The sequence below is a fragment of the Dermochelys coriacea genome, chromosome 9, assembly GCF_009764565.3.
Source record: "Dermochelys coriacea isolate rDerCor1 chromosome 9, rDerCor1.pri.v4, whole genome shotgun sequence".
NCBI classification, from domain to species: Eukaryota; Metazoa; Chordata; order Testudines; family Dermochelyidae; genus Dermochelys; species Dermochelys coriacea.
Window position 1 is genome coordinate 33,416,753 of NC_050076.1, and position 18,100 is coordinate 33,434,852.

At 41.0% G+C, this 18,100-nt stretch overlaps 1 protein-coding gene across 9 annotated transcripts in view; it reads right to left on the minus strand.

The window, feature by feature from the left end:
- The window catches only part of RASA2 (RAS p21 protein activator 2), a 105,036-nt gene that overhangs the window by 80,294 nt on the left and 6,642 nt on the right, over positions 1-18,100 (minus strand). For 6 of the 9 annotated variants that reach the window (XR_006274447.1, XR_006274446.1, XR_006274445.1 and 3 more), the window contains one exon: positions 5,756-5,873. The exons of 2 other annotated variants lie outside the window; for them this stretch is intronic. Coding sequence is in view for 3 of the 7 variants with exons in the window: in XM_038415392.2 (XP_038271320.1) it covers positions 5,756-5,873 (118 nt within the window). In the remaining 4 variants the exon portion in view is untranslated. Of the gene's footprint in view, positions 1-5,755; positions 5,874-17,739; positions 17,820-18,100 lie in introns of those variants that run through there. One more of the 9 variants, XM_043492910.1, reaches the window with a different exon arrangement.

The window sequence follows — 18,100 nt, forward strand, 5'->3', positions numbered from 1 at the left end:
AGTGGTACTATGAGGCAGTGAAAGAAAAGACTGCCTGGGATGAGAAGGCAGACTTTGGTAACCCAGAAGTGGATAACATTTATAGTGACCTGGTTGTAGGGCTGAGTCATGGAGAGGCAGTAGTAACTCATGGACCAAGAGAGGGGCTGCTGACAGAAAGAGACTGAATACAAGTGCAGGAAAGGGAGTTGACCTTGTGACACTAATCCCCAGAAAGGCCAGGAGGACTTGTGTCAACCACTAGTGATGAGAGTGCTCCATCACAATTGTACTATGCAACTAATGGCTCTCAATGTAGTTATGTTAAGTTAAAAGGAGAATCCTCTTTTTACAAGATTTGGGTACCACCATATAAATGTTCTTATAAAAGTTAACACTGAGAAGCTCTGTTTTTAAATACACTGAATTGGTGAAGGTTTTGACATGGCCAATAAATCTGAACTTTTGCAGTTCCTGTGCACTTAAGAATGGCTATAAACCTTTATTGTATATGTGTATTTATAAACAAATGAAACAGTGAATGTGCACACTTCTAACATTGGTGATAAGATTTCAGAAGCTTATTTCTAGTGCATATAGCAACTAGGAGAAAGTTACCCAGGCCTGGTCTACTCTATAAAATTAGATCCAAGTAAGCTGCCTTAGGTTGACTAGTTGTGCATGTGTCTACACTTAAAATTTGTTTCCCCATCAACTTAAGCTCTTCATTATACTGAGAAAGTAACCCGACCTCTGAGTGGCGTTGAGCCATGGTCAATATATTGAGGTTGATGAAGCGCTAACATAGGGGGTGACAGAGGTAACACACTGTCTAACAGTCCTCCAGCAATTGTCCCACAATGCCTCACACTGAGTGCTCTGGTCACAATTGTGACCATGACTGCCCAGGGGTCACAGAGGCCAGAAGGTGCCTCCCTCTTTTAAAGCTCTGCAAATTTTTGAAGCGCCTTTTCTTGATTATCCAGCTTGGCGAGCACACCTAGCAATTCTCCATTGTTGTGCAAAACTGCCCAGCTGACAATGGAAGCTGCATGCTCTAGATATGCTGCAGCTTGGGGTAGACAGGAGATATTGGATCTTCTGGGCCTGTCAGAAGAGGCTATGCAACATCTACAGAACAAACATATCCATAGAAATGTGGCCATCGATGAGTCAAGAGATGCAGGAAAAGTGATATGACAGGAATCGTCATGGCAGTACCATGTGAAAGCAAATGAACTGTGGCAGGCATTCCAGAAGGCCAGTAAAGCCAACAGTTGATCAAGTGCCAAGCTGCAGACCTTCCATTTTTACAAAGAACTACACCTCTACCCCGATATAACGCAAATTCGGATATAATGCGGTAAAGCAGCACTCTGGGGCGTGAGGCTGCTTTACCTCGTTATATTGAGTTCATGTTACCACAAGCGGTTCCTCTGCACTCTCCCCTTTACTTGCTGCGGCCCCCATGCCCCAGCTCACCTCCACTCTACCTCCTCCCACGAGCACGCCACACTCCAATTGGCACAGCAAGCCTGGGACGAGGGAGAAGAGGAGTGTGGTGCGCTCATGGGAGGAGGCGGAGGCGGAGGGGTGAGCTAGGGTGGGGAGCGGTTCCTCTCCCTACCCAGATATAATGCGGTCTCACCTATAAGATGGTAAGATTTTTTGGTTCCCGAGGGCCACGTTATCAGGGTAGAGGTGTACATGCCATATTGGCAGAAAGCCTGCCTGTGGTTGTGGATACCTCTAAGAAGCCTGAGTCACAGGCCCCTGATGTGAACAGCAAGGATGAAGAGCAGGTGGGACATGTGAGTGGGGGAGGACAAAACCCAGCTATGACATGAACCAGGACCTGTTTGAGACTCCACTGCAGTTCAGTCAAGCACAGACAAGCTTGATGCAGGGGAAGAAACACTGGGTGAGTGTGTAAATTTATTTCCCATTACAGTGATGGTGCCCTCAACTTAGCAGGACACAGCTATGGCTTTTCATTAACTTTCTTGTACTATAAGTGGTATTGGTATAACAGAAAGGTAAAGTTAGTTGTGTGGGGGTGGAGGCAGCTACGTAGAGCTGTTTATGTACACAGGAATGTCCCTTGAATCCTCCTGAGAGATCTCGATGAAACTTTCATGGTGATGCCCTGCAATCCTCTTCTGAAGGTTTCAAGGGCAGCAGCTTTATTTCTTCCTCCATGGCATGAAGACACTTTCCCATACCAATTACCGATAACTTCAGCAGGAACCATTGCAGCACAGGCTAATAGCATATGGGCCTTGGCAGCTTCAGCACTCCTGCAGCAGCTGTGTTCTCCGTGTCTTTGTTACCGTCAGGAGTGAGATGTCAGACGAAAAGAACAAAACACTACAGCCTGTGGAAAATGTTGTCAGTATTCAGTGCCACTGCCCTATTCTCAGTTTCATTCAACCAAGCAATTCCCTCATCCCTTGCAGGACATACTTACATGGCTGGAACAGCAAGTGGTGCCATGCACAAGCACTCCAAAGCAGAAGTGTCAATAAGCATGTCTTGTTTAAAACTCCAGGGGAGCAAGGGAAGGCAGTTCTCAATCTTAACTTTTGCTTTTCGTTGTGATCAAACTGGCAGTAGTACCTCTGTTTTATTTCTAGCTGCTGCCATTACAGGTTCACAGGGTTCTCCCTCCACATCCACGGAACACCTGAGCAAGGTAAGGAGAAGACAGGATGCAGGATTACATGTTCAGTGAGATGCGGCTATATCAGACCATGAATTGAGAGTCTGGAGGCTGACTACTGCAGACTGTATGGAAAAGGAAAGAGTGGACAGGAGAAAGGCCCAGGAGTTGGATATGCAACATGGCATAATGGGGGTTTCTCCATCAGAAAATACAAATGCTGCACACTCTTGTAGACTTATGGCTTCAGGAGTCCCAGGCTTGTCTCCCTTTGCAGTCCATGGAAAATTCCAGAATAGCACCTTCCGACCATCTCCACACCCCTCAACTTTGCATGTGGCATCAGGGGCCACATCCTTAACACTCACTCCACCCCAGGGGATATTAAGGCCAACCACAGCTTCATACACTGACCTATGCGAGTCACAGTTTATGTAGCTAAAATGGACATGTGTTTTTCCCTTCTTTAATCTTTGTTCAATAAGTGTGTTATGGTGTTAATGTAATTGCTTTTAACTTGCACAGAGTATTTTTGATGTGGTTGTTACTCAATAAAAACCTCTATTGTTTGGGAAATAATTCACCATTATTAGTTCCCAACATATGCTACAGAATAGCTGATGGTATTGAAATCGCCCACTTATCTGAGATTGTATACTTGTGATACAATTCATGGGACCAATGAGAAACAGTATAATAGTCATAAATGTACATAAAGCACCACAAAATTAAGTCACATTGTCAGTGTTACAGTCACAGATGCGTACCAAGCACCATACACTTCCTAACAGGCCCCCCAAACTGCAGAGCCAGGTAAAGTACAGTACATAACACATTACCATGGCTTGCTGTTAAAGTGCTCTTTCAAAGCCTCCCTGAGTTCTTCTGATAGCCATTGTATCTGGCTGTTCAAACTCAGGCAGCTGCTCCACCTCCATCCCAGCAGCAACTTTTCCTATTTTGCTTTACAGATACTATGCAGACACAAAAGACAGGTATAACCATTGGGGATATATTTCTCACTGAGATTTGATCTTGAAATCAAACTATGCCGGTGCCCCTTCAACCTACTAAAAGCACATTCAATTGTCATTCCGCACATGCGGAGATAGCACCAAGGACAGCTTCAACAACTGAGGTATAGCTTCATGTGACAGGCTAGGTTGGGTTCCCCAGAAGCACTACTGGCATTTCAACATCGCCAATGGTAATTTGTCAGGAGAGCAAGTCCCCACCTGTAGCTTTCTGAACAGTCCTGTGTTCTTAAAAAAAAAAAAAAGAACAGTGCCATGAACCTTCCCTTACCAGCCAACACTGATGTCAGCAAAACATCCCCAGTGATCCATGAGCACTTACATTATCTAAAAAAGCGCCCTGTTTATGTACTCTGTGGAAAGGCCGTTTGGTGCCAAAAATATGGCGTTGTCTGTCATCTATCACTTCACCGCAGTTTGGGAACCCCACAGCTACAAATCCATCCATTATGACCTGCACACTGCAGAGAGCGTGAAAGAGACAGTCCTGTGTAGCAGGAGATAATTAATGGCCCTACACACTTTTATGACAACAAACCGCATAGAGGATTTTCCAACTCCAAAATTATTACATCCTGACTGGTAGCAATCCAGTGTTGCTAGTTTCTAAAGTACAATTGCCACTTGCTTCTTAGCTGTCAGTGCAGTTCACTTTCGTGTCCCTGCACTAGAGGGCAGGGGTGAGCTCAGCATACAAATCAAGAAGGTGGCCTTGAAGCCACGTGGCCTGTGAAGCTAAAAGTTCTGCAGCCACTACTTGTCATCCCAAGCCTGCATTATGATGCAAACCCATCAGTCGGTGCTTGTGTCTTGGGCCCAGAAGGAGTGCTCCACTGTTCACAGGTGCTCCATGAATTCCACCAACTATCATGAATTGGTTCTTGCTCTGTCCCACAGCAATCTGATCTCTAGGAAATTGTCACGTTCCCCGTGACTCTTCTTGCAGCTTTCCAAATACTGGATGATTGTGTGTCCTATGCTTGCAATACTCAGGACAATAGTGCAGGCTCCATGCTTCTGTGAGAAATGGCAGACCGTGACAAATCCTTCGCAGCTTTGTGGGATTTTCAAAATACATGTAAAAATTATTCGATAGAGATGGTATTATGGGGAGAAAGCTGCATGATGGGGACTTGACCCCATAGTCTTTGTCACTCTTGCATGACTGGTTTCTGCCTCACCGTGCATTGCCAAAAGAGTGCACTACATGATGGCGATACACTGGGATATCAACCCATAGCACACTACACTGTGCATCAAAACAAACACTACTGGTGAATATGCAGAGCGCTGATGAAAGAAGCCAAGTATGTATGCACACAAGTGATATACTAACCGCAGCAGCTTTATGCCAATGTAAATTATGTCAGGAAAAGAGGCTGGTCTAGCCACTAAAGAACTATACTATGTTAGCATAAGTTACACGTCCAAGAAATAAGAATTTCAAGAGTTATATCAATATCAAATAAGGAGATATCACAAAAACTAAAGATTGAGTGGGAAAATTTGACTCCTGTACTCTAGAAACAGGTTCTGCAGGATTCAGAAACCAAAGCAGAACTCTAATAAAAGGCTGAATAATGAATACAGAAGGCAGAAATAGTAAATTGTGTAAGAGACCAAAGAACAAGTGCAGCCCTCTTTCCCTTGAAAATATCCAGAATGAGAAGAATGTTCAGTTGACCAAAAGAAGTTGGTTGTGCAATGATTTTCAGTATATATTAAGCATTTCTTTATTTTAAATACTATGTGTAGTGCTTTTGAACTAGTTTTCATTTTAGTTACTCTCAAGATTTACAAGTCAAACAGTTTTGTCCAGATCGCAGCCCTCAACTCCCATTAAACAAAAACACCCACATACCACACCACACAGACAGACAGTCGATGGGATACTACTCAGCAAACAAAAATAAACAGAGCTAGGCAAATATTTTGTATTATGAAGAGAAGAGGGGGTACGCAAGAACTACAATTTAAAAAAAACCCACATACAACCACCACAACAACCCCCAAGACAAGCTATCCATTTTGCACAACGCTAAAGTTATTTCACAGAAACTTAAGTCTAAAAATGTAGATGTACCTTAAAGACTTCTCAACCACCTGTGTACGAAAAACTTCTTCCTGGTCCAAGTTTATGGTACAGAAACAGTCTCTCATTTTGTTGGGTCCAGAGTATGGCACTAAATTTTTGGCTTCACCTGTTAATAAGCAATGAAGTAAATTTAAACTGGGGGGGGGGAAGTTACCAGCCACTAAAATCTTAGATTTAAGATTTGTAACACTCTACCCCTGAGCAGCACCCTGGAACCTCCATATTCACCAGTGTCATAATTATATGTTTTGTACAAACTATGCCTTTGTACAAAGTCTTTTTTAAAAAAGTCTTGATCTGAAAAAAAGTCATCTAATATCCTGGTGGATTGTATGTATGATCATTGTATGTGAAGTTATGAAGTTTTGCTATGGTGTGTGTTACTGAAGTATGTTGTGAGGTTGGGAACAACCACAACCAGCCTTTCAGGGACAACAATGGAGTAGCCAGACAGCGATTAATGGCTCAGCTCATCAATACCCATAAAGGAAAGAATCCACTATCCCAGGAACTGTGTACAACGGAGACTTCTCAGAGAGAACATGTAGACAATGGAGATTTGACCAAATAGGAACTGACTGACCCCCATGTCACAGCCAAAGTTCTTTCCAGCAAGCTGGAAGAAACTATAAAAGAAAGAGGAGAAGTGACATCACTGGGCCCCACTCCCTCCACCACACAACACCTGAAAACACATCTGGAGGAAAAAGACTTTGAACTGGGGGAGGGTGGTCCCATGCTGGAAGACAATCCCAGCCTCGTATTGAGGATCTGTCAGGGTGAGACTTTATTCTTGTTTCTTAAGTAACAAACTGATTTGTATGCCTGCTCCTTATGATCACTTAAAAAAATAAATCCATCTTTCTGGAGTTAATAAATCTGTTTTATATTTAACCTAAAACGGTGTGTTTTGGTTGAAATGCTTGGAAATCTCAGCTCAGTTTACAAAAGCTAGTGGTGTGTCCTCTTCACATGAAAGGAGGGACACACTGGGTAATGAATTTACACTGGTCAGGCTTCTGACCAGTGCAAGACAGTATAGTTCTGGAATGCAAGGTTGGGGAGAATTGGCTGCAGCTTCTCTGTTGGTTTGTGAGTGGCTGAGAAAGCATTCAAGTAACTCAGCTGGGTGTGTCCCTACCTATGGATGTCTGTGTGAGTACTTGCAAGAGGTTTGTGGCTTGACAGCATCAGAGTGAGAGGGATACCCCAGGTTGGTGGGACAGAGGGCTCTGTGGTCCCACAGTCCTGGTTTCACTCCAGAAACCTTGTCACACCGTTAGACAAGTAATTTATGCAATTGATATCCAGCCATTTACAAACGTATATAGCACTTTTCAACCAAAATGAGCACAAGATAGTATACACACATGAATTACTTCACCCACTACTGTAATGGAGTTACTCGTAGATAGCACAAGGCAACTGTTTAGCAGCATACAGTAAAGCAGTTTTATTTAAAAAACTATACCATGCACAACCAAAGCTTATGAGGAAATTATATTTTTATATATATACACCCCCCCCCACCAATTAACCATTCCGTACTGTTTGGAAAACTGCCAAAGAATTAATCACAAGTAGCCAGGATTTCTGTGCTGTATTTTATCCAGAAGAAGGAAACTACCAAAAAAAAAAAAAAAAAAACACACTATACTAAAGAAATGGTGCACTACTGACTCAGAGAGGGGAAAAAAAAAAACCACCTCCACACAACACACTGATTCAATACCACCACTTCCTGCAACATCTGCACATTCCCTAGAGAAGTCTCATCTTAGTATGATTTGGATGCAAGTCATAAGACAAATATGATTTGGCTGAAATGTTGACAGTTTTTTGGTTTTTTTTAAACAAACTCTCTGGTTTAAGTTGGTTTGTTATAGAAGATCTTAATCACTGAAGCTCCATTTGGTATGCAACTGTGAACAATTTTTATTTAACAGTATCAATGTATTCTCTGTAAGAAACAATACAGTTTTCCTAGCTATGGGGGAAGAGAAAAACCAATACCTTCTGAAAGAGGGCAACAGAAAGATAAGCAAGAGAGCAAGTACCCTGGAAAGACAAAGGACAGGATTTTTAGAAGCAGTAAGTAGTCAATGGGGTCAAAAGGTTGAAGAACTCAGAGGCTCTGGGATTTGGTCAAGGAAAAGGTCACTCAAGATTTCAAGGAGAGCAATTTCAAATGAAGTGGAGAGATCATAAAAGACTTGGATTTCTGTCAATTCTCCTTATGGCTAACTGGCTTGGTTCCATCCTGGTCTATTTGTTACTGGTTGTCTTGTCTTCCTCTTGGCACTGAAACCGAGACATTCCTCCCCCCCCGGACAATAAAGTTCTTCACACCCACACATGCCCCCAAACCCTATAAACTAATCAGATTTTTTCTACAGACTTGAAGGAAGATAGATATTGTAATTTCTACTCATTTCAAAAATCTTTGAGATACAGTCACTACTGTGATGAGGTCCACACAAGTGAAAGTGCCTACCTATACAGGGCAGGTTAGAAGATTTTGTACAGGTTATTGCTTGTCTTAGTCCAGATGCAAGTGGACAAAATGTCTGCATCCTGAAAGACTACAACTGGCTGTCTCGCACTGATCACTAACTAGAAATAGTAAGTCACCTCTCCAGGTCAGGATTTAGATACAGTAATGATGGTATGTGCTTCGCCAGCAATGTAAGAATTCTGTAGTTGTCCCCAGGAACGTCAGTGACTGCTACATTGACTTTAAAAAAAAAAAAACAGACATGTCCCTTAACCTAAACCACCAAAAAGAAGTATTAAGGAGTTAATAAAATCCCAAAAAGTAATACCAAACACAAGGTTCCAGTCAACTTATGTGGAAAGCCCTAGAAAGCAGCACTGGGGACAGAACATCATTTGATATATGGCATCAAAACTAACTTTTTAGAACTGTTTGAGGGGAAGAAAGATCCTATGAAACTGAAATTAGTAATTCCTACAGTGCCTTTACTGAGATGTGGTATCAATGTTATGTAGTTTCCAATAAACATACATGCATGAGTAAACCAGTTAGCGCAAGTTATGCAGGCATCCTACGTACCAATAAAAGTTTTATATATAAAACAGTCTCAATATGCCATATTTTCTGAAAAAATATACATACTATTTAAAATATAGATCTACATTATAGTATTATAGGCACCATTTTAATTTTTAAAGTACGTGGACATTTTGAAATTGCGTAGAGTTTTAGAGCAATAGATGTAGCTATGTCAGAGGTAGATAAATGGGCAGAGGGCAAACAAAGGCACAATACATGCGATTCATCACATAGCTAGTGCAACCACTCCAGGACTGTGAGGTATGTGTACATACACACAAAAATCAAGACATGTAGGAAAATCTATTTTAAATAATTTTTAATGGTTTTTAAAATGTATGATTTTCTTCTCTCTGCAAGTTTTGTACAGCTACTCACAGTAATGAAAGCAGACTGGTTTGACAATGGAGCAGGGTGCAGCAGGGGTGGGATGGGAGACTAGCAATGTTGACTTAAAAAAAACACCAACCCACTCCCTAAACTGGGTACACAATTTATATTCATTGGGATGACTTGCACAATTCCACTCGTAACAAAATGACACCAAACCAAAGAATAAAAAAAAATTACACCACATCACATCCCACCTCACCCCCAATGAAGCACTGTATAGTACTCCCATGGGTATCCAAACAGCACTTCAGAACCACTTTGTGGAAATGCTGTTTTAAACAGTGAAATAAACATGGGCTGCATCCTCCTGGGAGCATGAGAAAGACTAGCTGGGGTATAGTGCAAGCAGATCTCATTTGCCTTAGCAACATAGCTACTGCCACACTGGATCAGACCCATGGTCCATCTAGCTCAGTATCCTCCCTAAAACAGTGGCCAGCACCAGATATTTCACAGCGAAGTGCAAGAAATCCCACAATAGGCAAATGTGAGATAATCTGCCCTGATAAAGGTCTCATACTAATCCCTCTTAAATATGGATGATTTTAAACATAGAAGCATGAGATTTAACATCCCTTCCAAGCTTTTTCTTAGCATTAGATTTTATAACTCCAGATATTTTCATTATCCATGTGAAGTGTTCAACCCTTCCATAAATCTTACTAAATTTTTTGCCTTAACCACCTCACAGCTTTCAGCTTTAAAGAAAGCTGAGACTTCCAGAGGTTTTTTTTTTGGTTATACTTGCAAAAGACACCCTAAAAATAAGACACCTCCCCCCAAACTTCAGAATGTGAAGCAAGCACAAGCAGTACAGAGATCTTCATTCATTCAATACATACAACTTAGGATGGCTGTGAAAGTTAACACGGTTACCTATTTTATTGCTCAAAATAGGCAAGGAGAGAAAGTATATTCTGAAGATCTACACAGGCATTTTCCAAGGATCAAATAATTAGCTTTTGAGGGATGGAGGGAATCAGAAGATGTGAGATGTGCAAAATAAGATGGGTAGTAGGCCTTTGAGGCCATATGATGCACTTTCTGCAGTGTGGGAATGCAATTGTTTTTCTGAAGGAAGGCTTTCAGAAGTTTGGGTTATACTGAGCTGAAGTGTGGTTCCATGCGGAAATGTAATTGTAAATATGTCACACTCAAATTTACATCCAATTGATAAATTTATCATTCACATTTGTCAAAGATACTACAATGATCCAAATAGTGAAAAATAAAAGGCAGAGTATAGCAACATTTATTTTGATTTGTCTAATATCAATTCAGTCAGTCAGTCAGGTTGGCCTGGTGTCCTCAATAGTTAATTTCAGACAAAGTGTGTGTAACATACTGCTTTTCTGGTCAATTTAGATTAATGTTTTTAGTGATATATTTCACACGAATATCAAAATAAAATTGTATCCAAACCTGCCTTTCATTCCATTTCAAAATAAGGTGCAATTTTATAATTCTCAGGAATTGAAACTTGCTTCATTACCACCAAGGTGGATTGATTTAAAATCAAGGTGTCTGAAATCACCAATTTTAATCAGCAAATAGCAAACCTCGATTTAAATCCTCAATTTTAATCTTGTTTTGGATTTGTACTTTAGTTATTTTCTTAAAGAAAAGTTAATTCTTATTGGTTGGAAACCATTAAAATGTGTTTATTTGCAGCTAATCACACAAACACACTTATATAATTACAAACTTAAGACTAATAAACCTATGGGGTTTTTTACATTTTTTATTATGCTGGAAAATGGCAAATCACATTTGAGTGGATTTTTATTCAAGATGTGTGTCAAATTACATTTGGATGGAAACTGGACTCCAATTAAAATGTACGGAAACAGCATTTTTAAATGAATAAAATTACCTTAAAATATGGTAGATACATAAGAAAAAGTTTATCAAGACATGTTTTATATTTAAAATTAATGACTTTAAACCAAAATATTCTCTGCAGTTTAGTGAATTGAACTAATAATTTTTAGTCACCGTGTCCTTCAAGATTTTGGAACTATCAGATCTCATCCTCACATCCTAATTTTTATTCGTAGATTGGAAGAAAACACGTTTTTCCTACTTTTTCAATTCCCAATAAGGTTCTCAACTTTGAATGAACTACTCACTGAACTGAACTATCTGAACAAACTGACAAGAAAATTCTGCACCTGCAGAAAGGTTACTGCTGCCAAAAATCTCATTTAGCATTTTAACAAAACCTGACTCCAGCTGTTTTCAGCAATTGAGTGGCTAGCTTTCTTTAAAACTTCAGATGCAAACATGCAGAGGTTGAATTTTTTTTAATTTAAAATATGTTAATAGATTTAGTACATTTAGACCTTAAAATACATTTGAAATTATGACAACCTAACTTTAATTGGTTTATTTTTAAAAAGAAAAATTTACTCTATTGAAATAAATATTTTCCTTAAAATAAAAATTATTTTTCACCCACCCCGATAGCCACTCAAGTTTCAGTTCAGGGAAAATACTGGATATAAAAAAATCCAGACTAATTATGTATGCTATTATGGGCTTGCATTTTGGATAAAAGCAATATTAGGTTTTGCTCCTACACAGTACCTAAAGCTGTCCCACTTCATAATGTACTTTTTATATAAAAACAGATCAAATTAAGGGAAAGCTTGGAACACTGATCAAGCAACAACTTAATTTTTACATGTAAATGTAATTCAAATTCCCCATACTAGTGTCACGTTGCAAGAGTTAGTAGTACTAGCATTGTGACAGAGTATCCCTAGAAATAACAGTCGTTACTAACACCCCATTATCTACACATTTCCAGGATTATCACAGTCACTCTGAAGCCTAAAATGTCTGTACAGTTAGACAGACAAGATAGGTGAGGTAATCTCTTTTATGGACCAACTTCTGTTGGAAAGAAACTTTTGAGCTTTTACAGAGCTCTTCTTCTGAAGTTGCTCCAATAAAATATATTACTTTGCCCACCTTGTCTCTCTAATAGCCTGAGATCAACATGGCTACAAACACCACTGTACATGCAGTCCCTTGAAGCAATGGGAACAGCTACAAAGCTGTTAGTTGAGAGCTTTTTTTGTTCAGACTATCACCAGGCTGAATCATCACTAGGTTTCATGGTCTGATACTATCCAATTTTTCAGCCATTTTGACTTTATAATTACAAAGTATACAGCTACAGTAAGGTACATATTTATGCCATGCCAAAAGTCCTGGACCACAGAAGCAACACAACCAATCACCACCCTTACTCTCCAGCTAATTTGCATGCAACAATTTAGTTATTTGCCAGAGGGAGACTCCACAGATGGTGGATTACATGGCTCAACTGCCATAGTTCTTCAAAACTACCCACCAATACCACAACCAGGACACAAAATAACCCCAAACATACACAGCCCCTCACAATAGCATACACCCTTCATTTGCCACCCACCCACAAAAATCTCTCAGTGTTACTCTGAAGCCTGCAATGTCTATTGAGTCAGCATGAGGAGATGGAAACAGCTGCAAGCATGATTAAGAGCTCTTTTTGTTTAGAATAAGACCAGGTTCAGCCATCACCGGGCCCTACAGGAATCAGGCGGAATGTTAGAGTCCAAGGTTCTGTGGCAATTGAAATGTGACAGCTGATCAGAGAAGATGGGAACAACGGCTAGGTGGGATAACAAAGAAGTGGTTGTGCCTCCAGTCAGATAACTCTGCACAAACAACAACATTGCTCCCTACTATATAGTACATGGAAATAAGAGCCCCAAAATACTAACATTCTATATTATTTCCTGTTCACTAATATGCACTGCTTTGCACAGTGTTAGCATACTTACCTTTACTGTGGTTTGTGAATGCGTTTCCTGCTATGGTGTTTGGTGCAATAGTATACAGGCACAGTGGTGTGAAGGCTTGCCCTAAGTACTGGAGTTATCAGATTCCAAGCCACACAGAATTGGGCAGAAGTGAAAAGAAGTTCCCATACATACTGGTTTACAGTGGCATCGTTACCAGTACCACTCTAAGCTTTCACCACAGAAACCACCAAGAAAGCAAGCTATCCTCACCAGCCACATAGGGTATGTCTACACTGCAATTAAACACCGGCAGCTAGCCCATGCCAGCTGACTTGGGGTGGGGGGGGGGGGGCTATAAACCTGCAGATCACAAACATCTACACCACAGTTTTACAGTCCTATAGCTCAAGCCCGAGTCAGCTGCAGGTGTTTAACTGCAGTGCAGACATACCCAGAGGCTGCTAAAGAAAAAGGAAAAATAAATCAGATACAGGACACAGATGGTGGATTACTTGGCCAAACTGCAACATCCATGAGACAGTACATGCTTTCATCTACTAGTTCCTTAACCTGTTAAATGTAGGTATTGCAGCAAACCAACCAACAAGTCCATACTTGGCACCTAATGAGCCATCTTAGCCAAGCAGAATGATGGAATCCTTTTATCAAGAGAAATGCATTTGCAATGGATCAAGCAGAGGAAGATAAAGAATGACTACTAATGAGTAAGACAGACTAGAATCAGTTTCACCCAGCAGAAAGTATTGTGGGTAGTGTACATACATGCAATGCACAATGCTTCCTCCAAACATGGCAGCTTGAATTAATTAATATTTAAACATAACACCTTTCATTCCAAAGAATCCAAAAGCAATGAACTAGCCATACAAGAACAAACTACATCCACCACTGAAATGTAGTCTTGTCTGAGGTAATGCAGTGAGCCAGGCCTCAGCCAGGCTATGGCTACGGCTACTGAGAAGAGAGGCAGACATGAGTCAACACAACAAAGATAACCGTAAAATTTATATTATTGTTCCTGCCAAATTTCTGGTTTTTCTCCCCCTTTATAATATAAACAGAACAGTAGTAATAATATTCACTTAGGAAAACTAAGTCATCACCACAATAAAAAGTTTTTCAGCAACAAACTGTCACCCAAAGAGGGAATCAACTCCTTCTCTCCAGGACAGCAAAATCCAGCTTCACCCCAGTTGTCCCACCTTCAACTCTCTCTGGCTTACGATGCTCCTTTGCTTGGTCACTGCAATGACTGCACTTCTTTTAGCAGGTCCACCTGTGAATGACAGCTCCTCACCTGGGGCGCCCAAACCTTATTCCCTCTGTCAGCATCCCAATGGTCAACTTCACCAGTCATATACTCTGTGCCCCTCACAGCTGGGTTCCTTGCACACGACACTCCACAGTGCAGCTTCCTCAGCAAATCTCCTTTTCATCCAATGCCACCTATTTTTGCCCCCTTCTCCAACCACCTTACACCTGCTCCCTTTGGGAAGATTCTGAGCCCCCTCTCCAGCTCTAGCTGCCCTCTCATTGGCTCTCCCCATCTCCCTGACAGCCTTCTATAATGCTGTACCACAGCTGAAGCAGGTGCTAGTGCCTGCGCCAGAGTTACTACACTCACACTCCATTAATGGTATACGTCCTCATGCATACCCCTACACTCAACCATTTTATATATTTAAACTATTTACATTTTACTATAATGTACATTTAGCAGATTCCACCACTCCTAGGGATCCAGTATTTCTATTCCAATGAATCATTTTAGAGGGATCCCAAGATTTGACTTCTGATTGCCTGGGGATTTGCAGCATCGTCCCCATCTCCAATACCATGCTGCTTTTGCTTATAGGAGTCTCCCATGATATCAAAACACATTGATCTATTAGAACCCCACATAACTCTCTTCATGAAGAGTGTGACCCTGCCTCTCATGCACAGTCTCAGGGTTGTGAGTTGCCACTTTCACTGCGATATTTACTTCAAATCTTCAAGGTTTCAGCAGGTTCTCATTTGTGTCCTTAGTCACTTGCTCATTAGAATCCATTCACATTTTGTATTCAGGTAAATTTAGGGAATATCAGTCTCAATATATGGCTCGGGCATCCATCTGTTATCTAACTTTCCACCTGTTGTGTGTTTCAACCAGACTCTCTCCATTTATCAAGGGCTCTGCACTGGCTGTTTTATTGTAGTACTCTTTTTGTTGGGCCTTAGCTTTTCCCATATTCTATTCCACTTGGGTTCTTGGCATATTCATTTGTTAATATGTCTGAGTATGTGATCATCATAAAGGACGTTCCACTGTCTCAGCCCCTAATTCTATCTTCTATGTCTACTGAAGATCAAATAGTACAGGACTGTAACCTGTACAGCAATATGCTGAATTATTATAGATATAAATTAACTCAGGTAATAACTTCAGCCTCTGATCCTGCTGCAGACTGTGAATCATTTCAATTATAATCTGATTAATTTTTTCCACACACTTGTCTGCAGATGTGTGGTTTTCATTTTATGACTGCAATAAAGTATCCAACCACTCACCACACAAAGGGCCAGCTTCCTCTAGGACACAACTGACTTCCTCCACTAACTCTGCAATATTAACAGCCTCCCTCAGAATACTGTCCTTACCACCATGGATGTTACTTCCCTATACACCAACATCTCTCACAATAAGAAAAGGAGTACTTGTGGCACCTTAGAGACTAACAAATTTCACAATGATGACATAGCTTCCTGCCTCAAATATTTACAAGACACTGGACAACCCTCAGATATTCACCCAAACACACTGCCAAACTCATCCATTTCATCCTCACCCACAGCAAACTTACATTCAACACCACACACTTTTTCCAAACCATGGGAACAGCCATGGGAACTAGGACAGCTACCCAATACACCAACCTCTTCATAGGCTACCTTGAAGAATCACTGGACAAAATGCACCACAAAACCAATTATATACCACTTGGATAGTAACTTTACAGCACTGAAACTTGCAGCACTCAGGGAGGGTGTTTTTTCACAGCCCTGAGAGAGAAATTTGCAGCGCTGTAAAGCATCAATGTAGACAAGGCCTCAGATACCACAGAATATGCTCTCAGGAGCAAGTCCAAGATATACATCTTAACACACTTCTAACTGCATTGACCAAACACAGACACTCCACCAGAACAGTAGATAACGTCACAGAATAGGCCACCCAAATACCCCAAAAGAACTTGCTTCAGAACAGAAATAAAACCCCTCTGAACACACACCCTAGATGTCACCTACCACCCCACACTCGAATCTATACTGGGAATCAAAACTACAACCCATACTCTATGGGGACCCAATCCTGAACCTCTTCTTCGAGCCTTAAACAAAAACAAAAAAACCCCCAACCTTTAAGTTCATCAGAAGCAAGCTTCCCACAGACTACGACACACCAACTCAAAGGGGCATCAGACCCTGCCTGAACAAATATAAAACCTGCAAACATATTTCCACTCTACAATGATCAACACCCCCCACATCTTTCAAAATCCATGGGTCCTACACATGCCTATCACAACATGCAGTATACCTCATCCAGTGCATTAAATCCAGAAATAATTATGTGGGGAAAACCAGACAATCACTACACTCATATGAGGTCACACAGGAAAATGATAAAGACAAAAACACCTTATCACCTGTGGGTGAACACTTTTCACAAAGCAATCACCCTATATCTGACCTACCAGTTATCCTCAAAGGAATTCTGCACAGCACTTTCAAAAGTTGAGCCCGAGAGCTTAAATTCATTACTCTGCTAAACACCAAAAACCATTGACTGAACAGGGACACTGGATTTATAGCTTAATACCAATTAGTATGACTAATACAATTTAATCAGATTTTTAGTAAAAGTCATTGATGGGTCACGGGAAAGAAAAAAGAAAAATCACAGCCCATAACCTGTCTATGACTTATGCCATAAATACCCAATTGAATCTTAGGGGGGAGAAAAGGGAGAGAACCACAGCACCAGCTGCAGGGCAAGCCTGGGGGCTGCTCCAGCCGCTGCCAGGGAAGGGACGAGTGTCAGCTGCTGCTCCAGCCAGAGCCCAGAAGTCTATACAGCAACAAAACAGCCCTGTAGCCCAAACCCCATGAAGCTGAGTCCGCTGGCCTAGGTCAGCCACAGGTGTCTTGCTGCTGTGTAGTCACATCTCTCTCCTGAACAGAAGAGATCACCTCACCCATCTTGCCTCTCTAATAAAGCATACAAAGTTCTTTAACAACTGGGACTCAAACCCAGCTCCCTGACTCTCAACACTTCTGTTGTATATCCATAAAGCCTTGCAAAAATATATTCAGAAGGCCTGGGCTATACTTTGAGCAGACATATCCTTTTCAGGAACCTCCACCACAAATTTCAGTCATGATAAGCACATATGTAACTCCATCCCTGCCATATTCCAATTTTAAATTATCTAATCCTACCAATTCCAATAGACCATTGCTATCAATAGGATAACAACTTTATTTTTCAGGTTGCAAATTTCACAGTTCTGACACGACTGATTTCTTCCTTCATCCTAATCCAAAAAAAGCTTTCTTAATAGTCTATTGGAATCGGTAGCAGTGGGTATCTGATGCACATATGTTGGGAAGATATCTTGGGGCCCGAGGAACAGGCTGGGGAAGTAGGACACCTGCAGACAAGAGATCCAGGATGCTGGGATACATCTAGACACCTGGACGAAGGACACAGACTTGGGAATGACTTCAGCACCTGCAGAGCGGATAGAAAGATCAGTACAATTGATTAAGAAACATCAAAAATCCAGATGTTGTGAGCTTTTTCGTGTGCCACTCAGATTCAGCACACCATACCCTCTGGTATACATCCTCCAATTAGGGAATGCTTTTGACCAATTGCTCCAAGATGACTTCCCAACCTATGTGCATCAGATGCCCAACCACCTAATTTTTGTATAGTGTCATAGGTCTGACCCCATAATCCAGAATCTTAATTGGTACTAATTTTTTTCACTGTGAAAAGACTTTTTGCCA